General features: G+C 53.8%; 1 protein-coding gene across 5 annotated transcripts in view; it reads right to left on the bottom strand.

Annotated features, from left to right (window-relative positions):
* Positions 1-11,429, bottom strand: part of Tns1 (tensin 1) — a 230,526-nt gene that overhangs the window by 194,846 nt on the left and 24,251 nt on the right. The window contains exon 1 of one of the 5 annotated variants that reach the window (XM_026786503.1): positions 8,594-8,817. The exons of 3 other annotated variants lie outside the window; for them this stretch is intronic. In XM_026786503.1, the coding sequence (XP_026642304.1) occupies positions 8,594-8,689 (96 nt within the window). In that variant the 5' untranslated portion in view covers positions 8,690-8,817. Of the gene's footprint in view, positions 1-1,336; positions 1,418-8,593; positions 8,818-11,429 lie in introns of those variants that run through there. One more of the 5 variants, XM_026786504.1, reaches the window with a different exon arrangement.

The raw sequence follows: 11,429 nt of genomic DNA, 5'->3' as shown, positions 1-11,429 counted from the left end.
ACAGTGTCCGTGTAATTATTTCGGGTAGAGCTAGCCATGTGGGCGGCCGGGTGCCGGGACGCAGCCCGCCGCTCCTATTTCTACACACCTCCCTTGATCCCTAGGCCCTGTTCCCAGGGAGGGCATCCACACTCAAAGACCTCACTGTGTGCCAGGCACTGTGCCGGGCACTAAGGCACTCTATGCCAGCAAGTTCTCTAAAAATTCCCTTTCTCCATCCATGGGGAAATTGAGGCACACTTAGTTGAGGCCCTTTTCTCAAAGCAGAAGTACTTACTGAGTGCTCTTGATGCATCCTTCCTGCAGGACACCCTACCCCACCAACATCCTCAGCCCAGACACGAACGTAGCCAACACCCTCATCTCACAGACAGCAGCAGCCCATCCAACTACTGGAACATCCCCTGTCTGGGATACTTCATGGGTCTCCATCTAGAGACAGACATCTCATGGTACCCATGGGCCACCCAAAACCTTCACCTCCTCCACAGAGTGGTCCTGGGTACCTAGTTCCTTCCATCACTTCCCTCAGCCTCAGCCTGCCCTTGGCTTGACAGCCTCCCGAGGACTGACCGTCTAGAACAGAGAAAGGGCAGGCAAGCCACATCTGGCCGCCCGCCCATCTGAAGCCCCTTCCCCCAGCCAGCCATGGATGGCTCTCAGCAAGCTCAGCCCTCCTGACCCCTGTGCATACCTCCCACAGCCCTGCAGAGTCCCTCTGAGAAAGGGGTCTCCTCTTACCCCCCTCCCATCCCCCTTCCTAGGAGCCTCTGCCCACCTCTGCTTCTAGCTTAGCCTTCCAGTGTGGTTCCTGGACCTGCCTGCAGACCCCTAGCCCTGCATGCATCTTCTCAAAGGAGAGACAGGCAAGACAGGGAAATCCTGATAAGAATGGGAGACTTTGAAGGAAAGGTCTAGAAGAGACAAACATGACAGAAACAGAACTCCCGTTGACATGTCTTTTCTGGGTTTAAGATCTGTGTCCCCAATTCCCCATCTCCCACCTTGGCTCATGCACTGACCACTCCTCCTCAGGCTCATGTACCTTGTCACTGAAGGGAGTGATGATTTCCACCTCACTGTTTAGAGTAGCAAAATAGGCTCTTAAAAAGAAACAAAACTTTTCTGATTCTGCTTACAGTGCCTACTTCAATGGCCGGCTGATGGGAAAACGAGATTGAAGGACCTCTGCAGAGGCAGAACCCAGAGCCTATGGCTTCAGTCTATTCTGTGCATACTCCCTGCATCCCTACCCCCACCCCCACCCACCCCCCACCCCGCAAAGGCTCTTAGCAGGATAGCGTGGGACCTCAGAGCTAAAGCAACAAGAACCTACCCAGAGCATGCAGGACAGGCAAATCCACGTCATCTTCACAGGGTCCGGTTCCTGTGCTGCGGGCCACGTGGGGGCCTGCCAAGGGCCCCCCCTGAGCTTGCAGTGCCCACCGAGCAGGCAGAAGGGAGAGCAGAGTCCTAAGCGGCTGGTTCAGTCAGCATCTGGGCCTCCACTCCCCTCCTACACCCCCCTCCTCGCCACTCCTCCCCTTGTCCCAGCCTCCTCTCTCTTCTCTCCTCCCAGACTCCACTGCTGGCTAGGGGGTAAGAAGCTCAGCTTAGCAGGGGGCTTGAAACGGAAAAGGGCCAAGAGGTGGGTGTCTGCCCACAGCAGGGCTCTAGGAAGCCACACCCTCCACAAGCACAGCACCCCTGGAAGCCATGTAGGCCCCCTCCTGCCTCCTCCTGATCCGGGGTCTTGCAGCCAAAGATCTGCTCCAAATTGCAGACCAGTGCAGGGAACCCACTCCAGAACCTTCCAGAAGATCAATGGACAGACAGATTCTGATGGCACAGTCTCTACACCCCAGGGCACCTGGGCTTTTCCCCAAGATCCCTGGCCTTGGAACACACACTCATTTGAACACATGCAGCTAACATGGACCCTGCTGCAGCAGGCAAGCTCCCCAGAACAGGACAGGCCTTGACATAGGAGAAGCTGGTGATGGGAGGCAGGGCCCTGCCCCTAGGCTGTGGATTTCATCCCAGTTTTTTTCCAATTTCTTCCTCCCCTTTCTTTCTTTCCTCCAACATCTGTCCCAGCCCTTCCTGCCCTCTGAAAGGGAGCCCGCTGCAGGCTCCTGCGAGATTCGTCTGTTTTTCTTGACTGTACCCTGGGCCAACATTTGGTTTGCATTTTCCCACTTCCTTCTTCTCCTCCTCCCCCTCCTCCTTCTCCTCCCCTCCTCCCCCTCCTCTTCCTTTCCTCCACTCACCAGCTCAGCTCTGGCCTTCCCACCCTTTCCCATGTAGCATCTTCACCATAGTGCCCCCCCCAGTCCTCCCTGTTCCCGCATCTCTGCAAAGGGGGGCAAAGAGGCCAGGAAGAGGACAGTGTTCAGGACCACATACGTTCTGCAGGGAGTCTTAACAGAATCTGTCCCAGGCTCCCTACTGTCTGGGTACACCCCCTCCCCAAAAAATAATAAACGATTTCCCTCCTGAGCTCTGGCCTGGCTGGACCAAGTGAGGGGTGGGTGGAGGCTGTGAATAGTTCTCTAGAGCTGTCCAGGGAGGGACAGGGGCTCAGCCAACGCCCTCTGTGGACGCACAAACAGCAGGAAGTGGTCCAACTTACAAACACACACAAGGCCAAGGACGGAGCCCCACCCAGAGTAGGCACTTGAAGACCATTTGCCTGGACTGAGTCACTCAGTAAGAAAGTCCTCTGGCCTGGGCTCCGATACACACGTCTGAGCCACTAGGACAAAGGATTCCAAGTCCCCTGCCTCTCTTGTACCTGTCCAGGATCATGCTTTGACAACACAGCACAAGCCCAGAGTCATGGGGATCTGTGCAGCCAGGTAGGCAGTATCCCAACTCAGTCAAGCTATTTACCTAGAGACCCAGGGAGGAGAGGAACACATTCCCTTTTCACCCGAGTAAACTTACCCCGCCAGATACTCAGGCTGTGGACTACATAAAGGACCAGCTAGCAATTGCTTGGTGAGGGAGCAGAGGACACTTTAAGTGAGATGTCTAATTCTGGTCCTTCCTAGAGTAAGTGCCAAAGTGAAGGGGTGCTGGTGGAGAGCCTGAGCCCCTTCTACAGCAGTCTCTAGGCCCTTCTGCAGATCTGGAGCTGGGAAAGGGGGCTTGCATCCCCTGCCATTATCTTAATGCCTGCCTGCATCCCCAAGTCCAGGTTCTCCATTCCCAAACCTGCTGTTAGAGCCCAGCTAACAGTGGCTCAGAAAGAGCCCTGGTTTTCCACGTAGCCATGAGGATCCACAGACAGTCACCCCACACAAACCCTCCTCCTCTCCTCTCTTGGTTGGAGCACACAGCAGAATTCTCTGAGTGCCCTAAGTAAGCACTTGCTCTGCCCAGGTCCCATCACCAGCCCTCCTGGATCTTCATTCAAGGGCTCCCCTCCTGTTCCCATGGCTCTTGGCTGCTGTCACAGAAGACATGCTTCCCAGCTGCTGTCTGGGAAGTCTGGGAAACCATGCAAAGGCACAGTGACAGTGACACCAACTTGTCTGACCTCTACACACCTTGAAGGGACTCTCCAGTTTCTTTTTCTGGAACCAAGGTTACCAAAGGGTCCCCTTAGAGGAATCAAACTCCCTTATCCTTCTTCGCCAGGTCTCTTAGTGGCCTCCCCTGTACTTTAACCCTTCCCTGTAAAGAAGTACTTTCTAATGACTATCTCACTGTTGGCTGTTAAATGCCAGGCTTGTTACCTTCAGCTCTTCATAACTGCCTATGTCCTCCCTGAGCTGGACATGGGAGTGCCCCTGTTTGTGTTCCTTGAGCCAACAATATAGAAAATGATGAGATGCCTCAGCAAGTCCCATGAGCTGTCTTCTGACCTCCATACACACATGCATGTGCACATACATACATACATACACACAGTGACATATACATGTGTGCATACACAAAGAGATATGCAATAGGTAGGTAGATACATACATATATACACAGTGACATATGCATGTATGTGTGCATACATAAAAGAGACATACACAATAGATACATATACACATATATACATACACACAGTGACAAATGCATGCATGCATACACAAAGAGACACACAATAGACACATACATACTTATATACATACAGAGATATAATTTTTGGTTTTTTGAGATAGGGCCTCACTATTGGAGCCGTGGGTGGCTTGGAACTCACTATACAGAAAAAGACCTCAAACTCAGATATTCACTTGCCTCTCTGCCTCCTAAGCACTGGAATTAAAGGCATGGGTCATCATGCTGTGTTAAATGAAATTACAAAACTAATATTTAAAAAAGAACCTGGCATGATGGTGCAAGCCTTTAATCTCATCACGAAAGAGGCAGAGGCAGGTGGATGTCTCTAAGTTCAAGTGGCCAGCCTGGTCTACATAATGAGATAATGAGTTGCAGGACAGCCAGAACTACACAGACTAGAAAAACCCCATCTTTAAAAAAAATAAATGGATAAGTAAACCAATAAGCCAACATATTTCCTAACATATTTCCCTACTGTTAGCATCTCCTATCCTCTCTCAAACCCTCCATTCTCTCCTTGCATAGATGCAAGCGGCCCTACCTGCTACTTTTGCCCAAGCTTGCAATGCCCACCCATCATCAGGACCCTGGATTTCTTCCTACTGCCAGTCATGACCATTGATCTGAGTTCCAGAAAGCTGTAGACTCACTAGAGGTTTTTCTCATCTTGGGAGCCCCATATTGTGTCTGGGGCCTGAATGTGTTACATGCAGCTGACACCAGGTACACACTGGTGAGCTGGCTGGGTTCCCTGGGGGTGACTCCAGGGGCCCAGCCACACCCTGTGCCACTCACTTCCCAACAGACAGCTAGGCAGCCATTACCTAGCCTCACTTCAGCCCTCCCTTCTGCAGCAGAGACCTCTGGGCTCCTCCCACTAGCCCCCTGCACTGTGGCCAGCTGAAGAAACAGGCTTGGCCGTAGGCTCGGGGCCAGTGGTAGCTTCCAGACACCCAGGGAAGGTCCATGGGCCTGGGAATGAAATGGAATTAAAATTGGCTACTTCATTTCTTCCTCCGCTCCTCAGTATCCTTGCCTGCAAAATGCTCAGGCTGATGGTCTCCAGTGCCCACCTCCCCTACCCCCAGCTCTGCCCCTTGCCTGGTTAAAACTTTCTAGAGCAAGGCCCACCCGATGCATTCTTCCCACCCCTGGAGCGGGTCCCTCCAGAATCCCTGCTAGTGTCTCGCCTGATTCTAATTATGGCACTGAGCCAGCCCCTGTCCCCACCTGCCACAGAATCTGAAGGTCACAGAGCTTCTTCAAGCCAGCGGGTCTGAGAGTCACAGGAAGAAACTTCAGGGCCTGAGGGAGGGTGGGAAATGCTGCTGTGGGGCTCTGGCTCCAGCTTCAGGGCCAGGCACCCACAGGGGCGCCTCCCCTGCTCTTCCAATGACTCTCATTACTGAAGCCCCAAATGTACATTTTTATGCAAAAACTGACTGCAAAAGATGAAGAATATAAATTTTAAAGTTGTGTGTGTGTGCGTGCGTGCGTGCGTGCGTGCGTGCGTGCGTGCGTGTGTGTGTGTGTGTGTGTGTGTGTGTGAACTTGGAAGAACAAACTAAGCATCTGCCAGAATGAACTCTGGAACACATCTCACCCCACCCCAGGTCCTGTTACGTAGATAATCAAGTACACTGTGCTCAAGGGCAGTGGAGTGGTCTCCCGAATTGCATTAGGATACAGCTCACGGTTCTCAGACTCCCAGACCCCAGATTTTTCAGGCCCTCCTGTTTCTCCTAAGGGTCCTGCTCCACAGACACCACAGGGCCAAAGGTATCCCTCTGCTCTTCCGGCACTGAGCACTCCTCAGTGACGCTGGACACCTCAAGCCTACCTTTAAGCCAGAAGAGGGTGCAGAAGGCTAGACGGCCCAGCTGTAGATCCCCATAGCACCCAGCCACTAGATACACACCTTCTCATCCCTCCCCTGGCCCCCCCACACCAGACTCTGCCACTTGCTCCATTCCAGAAAAGACTGACACCCTCTCACCAGCCATCCTACCAACACTCATCTTAAAGGTGCAGGGAACTGAGGCACAGAGAGGTTGAGCAACTTGCTGGAGTCACACAGCTAGGACTGAGGTGATGGAGCCCCAGGCATCTGATGTTTTGTTGTCCAGGGAGCGCTAGGCGGTCACCCAGGAACAGGAGTCATGCTCCCGTGTTCCGGAAACTCTCCACTGTCCTCTCCGTGCCTCATTCAAGAGCTGATAATACAACTCCAGGAAGGGGGTCAGCTGGCCGCCCAGGCTCAGTAGGACAAAGGTGGACATGACGCACAAAAGGAAGGTTAAGTGCTCCTCTGACCTGGGTCAAGATGAGACTTACTGACTTTGCGATGGCGGGCAGGAGCTGGACCCTGCTGCTTCTAGGTTCATTTTTTCCAACAAGCCATGCCATTTCCCCATCCATAGGCACTCTTTGAGGTCTTGAGTCTGGAAGCTGGCAGCCCTGGCAGAGCCTCTGTACCACTCACCTAGATGGCATGGTGCACAGGTAAGGAGTGGGTGGGTTCTCCGGTCCTATCAGCAGACTCTGGCATGAGATACTAGCCCAGAGCTCCAGGCACTTCATCCTGATGTCCGCTGAGGCCCCGCACAGACAACCCCAGGCCCTGCTTCCAAACCCAACACCTCTCTGAGACTAAGGCTGCTCCTCTAGACTCCAAAATTCTTAGTGCCCTGCGGGAGGGAAAGTAGAGTCTCATGCAGGCCCTAGCCAGCCTTCATTTCCCCAGCCGACACAGGAAGGATCACAGACACATCCTGCACTCCCCTTCCCCCACCTCCCCTCCACCAGTACCCTGGATGGGGACTGTGTCTGGGCTCAATCCTGATAATTTTTAATAAGCTCCTTCCCGGCTCCATGATTTTGATCTCTTTCCCAGCTCTAATTTCCTGCCTGACTCGGGCCCTCAAAGGCTGTAAGAGGCAGCTGCAGCTGTCTATCGCCCATGCCGCAGCCCCCCAGGTCAGCCGTGGTCCCAGAGGAGACAGAGTGGGGCACAGTGGGTGAATCCTCTCCTACCCTGCAGATGAGGAAGGGGAATTGCTGGACGGCTGGATCCACTGACCTGGTCCTGGCTGGCCATTTCTCACTGCAGACTGTTCCCAAATCCGGAAAAACCAGTCTCCCGCACCATCTGAACTCAGAGCCTAAGGGACAGTGGCTGGGGCTCTAGCCCTGCACTCCCCAGAGGCAGTGCCTGCCTCCCAGCCAATCCCCAGAGACAATGGATTTTGCTGGAAGATGGCGAAGCATATCTTACGTGACTGGGGTAGAAGCCCGCTGGCACCTCTCCCCACTGCGGAACCCAGAGAGGGAAACTGAGGCACTGAGGCAGTACAAAAAGGAGCTAGAAGTCCCAGAGGCATAGAACAAAGGAAAGAGTCACTCCTGATGTCCTCCCATGCCTGAAGAAGGCCAGAGTGAGGTCAGGACAGGAACACCCTTCACTTGTGTTGAGACCCTTCAATAGAGCGAGCACATTGCAAAACAAGCTACAAGAATCACCTCACAGTCCACACTGCAATCCAGCGATGCAGATGTTTTTATAATTTCCATTCTACACACAGGAAAACTAGTACAACTAAGCGTCATAGCTCAGATTCTCAGCAGGTAGGTGAGAAAGCCAGAATCCAAAGGCCGGCTCCATCACTGAGTCCCTTAACCACAATGGTCTACTATGCCCACCATTCTGGAGCTGAGATTGCTCCCCCAAAGGAGTGGAGATCAGATCAAAAATTCATAGCCCTCAGTCTCTGGAAGCAGTCCCCTCATTAGAGGCTCCTGGGTCAATAGCCATGTTGTTGGGGTCCCCCTACACCTCCAGGGGCTAAATCAAGACTACTGGCCATATTCCCAGTTCCTTATTCTAGTTATGGCCCTCATAAACTACTTTGAGGACACTACCCAGGATTTATCTAGAAGGAATCCTAGAGAGAAGAATGCTTAACCAGGACCCCCAGCCTCAATACAGCAAGTGCTACCTCAGCACCACCACCACCACCATCATTACCCCCTTAAAGCCCACCTGCTGATGCCTCCCAGGGACCCCATTCTCTCCTTATCCTGTTCTGCCTTCACTCTACCCTTCTGAATAGGCAGATCCTTCCAGAAGCCCACTAACAGACACTTCCTTTGCATCTCACTTTCTGCATTGATTCCAGGGTCTCTGAGATTGGGGCGGGGGGGGGGGCGTATTTCCAGGAAAAGGCTCCTCTTCCTACATAAATTTTATATGAAACTCCAAAAAACGATCCCCTGTCCCTTAATCTCCAGGACCATTCCAAGACTCAGGGCTATCCTTCAGACTTCTGATGCTGAGCGCATTTGCACTGTGGAATGACAGCTACTCCCCCTCCTGGATCCTAGCATGGGCTAGGGACTCCCCAGGATTCCCTACACTGATGAGACGTCAAGCTGACAAGGCCACAACGGTGAATCTCGGAAAGTGAGAGGTAATCCATCAAATTTAAGGGGGAAAGGTGGAGTCGGCTGGAGGGCTGGAAGGGACCAGGTTTTGCGTTACCTGGCGGCGAAGGCAGAGGCGCAGGGGCAGGAGGCAGGAGAAGAAGTACTTGCCCCAACGGATCACGCAGGAAAAGCACCAGCTCAGCCGAGTCATGTTGCCTGGGGAAGTGGGTGCCCCGGAAAGTGGGAGCTCGCGGGTGGCAAGAGGAGGACCAGCGGTGCCGGTTGGGGGTTGAGGAACAGAAAATCAGCGCCCTGCGCTGCCGGGCATCTCCCAGGGCCTCGGTCCCAGAGAAACAGCTGGGGTATCCTGCCCCCTCTAGCGGGAGGAGCCCGGCAATGGACCCTCTACGAGGCGCCAGCCTGTCTCCATCTCCTCTGACCCCCTTCGGGCAGCTGCAGGGTGCTTCCACCCGGGGGGACTTCCTCGGCGCTCCCTCTCTGCGCGGCGCCTTGCCAGCCTCCAGCCTCTGCCACCGACTTCCCCAGCTCTACACCCCGGCAACTTCTGAGGCGGTAGGGACCCGGCAGAGGCGGTGCCAGGCGCAGAGCGGCCGCCTGCGGGAAGGAGCGACAGCAGCATTGTGCTCGCGCTGCAGTGAGTGTGTGAGTGTGTCCGCGTGAGCGTGGATTCCCTCCAGGCCTCCCTCCGATTCCCAGATTGCTCCCCAGAGCATAATGTGATTAACTTAAACGGTGGCCACTGGTTTCCACAGCCCAACAGCAACCTGAATGCTCAGGGCATCATGCATGGGGGGGGGGGGGGCACGACAGAGAACAACTTAAGACACTCTCTCTGATCCTGGCCACACCCCTACTCATCGTCGGGAATCCCTTTCCAGCCCACTCCAGAAGTGATAGCGCCCAGAATCCAAAGCACCCCAACAGGTTGGAAGGACCACGCCTCCCTTCTGCTAGGGTGTAGCGCTCCTCTTCCGCTTTTCACTCTGCCCTGCTGGGTGGTGCCACTCCCCTGATTCTGCGGGACCCTGGGAATTGTAGATGGGGTTGCTTTCGGGAATAGTGTTTGGAGTCACCACACTAGGACCCTGGAACTAGAAAAGGAAAAGAAAAGAGGAGAGACACAAGGCTCTGGAGAAACAGGCAGACAAAGGCGGACACAGCCAGGCAAGGACCCACAAGCAGAGTGGGGGAGTGGCAGTAGCCGGCGCTGAATTTCGCCTGAATCTGTGGCTGCCGAGAAGCTAAGAGGGCAGCGGGCCAGGACCAGAGAGAAGGGGGTGGGAGATGCGGCTGCTTCCTCAGCAACTGGACCCTGGGGCCTCTCAAACCCTGGCCTCACTCCCACTGCTGCAATCCCCACTTCAAGGCGAGATATGTTCCGCTGTCCCCGAACTTCCAGGGCCTTTTTCAACTTGCAGCTAAGGGCCTGAGAAAGTCTTCCCAGCTGCTCCTGCCCCCAGACTCTTCTGCAATGCAGTGGCGTTCAAAGGCCCACCCCTACAACAGCTCCCACCCCCCCATCCTCACCCCACCCCCGCGCACCTTCCCTGCCCCCCACCAGACAGCACAGGGGACCTGGTAGGAAGAATGGCAAAAGACTAGCTAGAGAGAAAAGAGGCAGGGATAAACAGAAGTTAGCTTCTCACCTGCTAACTATCCCCAAGCAAGGGGGCCCCAGAATGAAATGGCAAGATAAAGATGGGAAGGACTTCAGGACCTAGGTGGTGAGAAGTGAGAGCCTATTCCTAGGAGGTGGGCCTTTGTCTGTGCCTGCTAACCCCAGTGAAGGCCGTGGCACCACCCAGTCCCGTTCCTGGCCTTAGGGAAGCCTTGGCTCTCCACAGCCTTCCCACCTTGTGACCACTGGGAACAGACTGAGACCGGAGGAAACGGAGTTTAATCCATAGCATGTGGGGTGACACTTAATTGAATGGAATCTCTTGAATTTTTAAAGATGGGAGGAAGTTCCTTGGGTAGAATTGGCTGACGTGAGGCCCTGCCTAGCCCGAGGGAGAAAAGCAAGTTAGCTTTTTCTTCAAAGGCTTCTCAAAGTCTTCTCAGTGCTTAGGGGATGACAGACACTCCACAGAGCTGGAAGGAAGGAGGGCTGGTGGGCAGGAAGGGAAGGGAGCAATAGCAAGACTCAGGGTTCCGCAGCCTGGAATCCTTTTAACAGAGCTCATAAGCAAAGCTCTCCACTTCCAGCCCCTGCACTGTGGTGAGATGTTGTTTGTGATCTAACAAAAATAAAACTTCCCTGAAGTTCAGAGTGCAAAGTTAGCCACTAGGTACCCACAGAGGCCAGGCAGTGGTAGCACACACCTTTAATCCCAGCACTTGGGAGGCAGAAGCAGGAAGATCAGGAGTTCAAGGTCATCCTGGACCGTGTGAGATTAATCCAGTCTAAAAGAGAAACAAGGTCAGGCAGTGGGGGCTCACACCTTTAATCCCAGTACTTGGGAGTCACACACCTTCGATCCCACACTAGGAAGGTGGAGACAAGAAGGGATATGGCTGGGTGGAGAGAGGAATATAAGGCGGAAGGAAATGGGAGTGCCAGGCATTCAGTCTGAGAACTTGCAGAGACAGGACACCCATTCTGTCTGAGGATTTTGCAGAGGTCAAACTCGTGGCTGCTATTTTGCTTCTCTGCTCTTTCGGCTTTCTTGCCCTAATATCTGACTCCAGGTTTGAATTAGAATTCATTCTACACTGCACCGTAGGCTTACAACCCTCCCCAGAGAGAAAGACGAGCTTAGGACACGCAGGACAGGAAACCAGGCCTGCAGCTGCCTGGAGAGTCCTCACGCCTCTACCACACCATGTGAACCAAGGTAATCCTCCACACCTCTCAAAGCCATTCCAGAGCTTCCTGGAAGGTTCTAGCAAGGACTCTTTCTACTTTTTTTTCCTTCAAAACTCCATAGAAG

This window comes from Microtus ochrogaster, linkage group LG4, assembly GCF_000317375.1.
Source record: "Microtus ochrogaster isolate Prairie Vole_2 linkage group LG4, MicOch1.0, whole genome shotgun sequence".
NCBI lineage: Eukaryota > Metazoa > Chordata > Mammalia > Rodentia > Cricetidae > Microtus > Microtus ochrogaster.
This window is presented reverse-complemented; position numbering and strand designations above follow the sequence as displayed.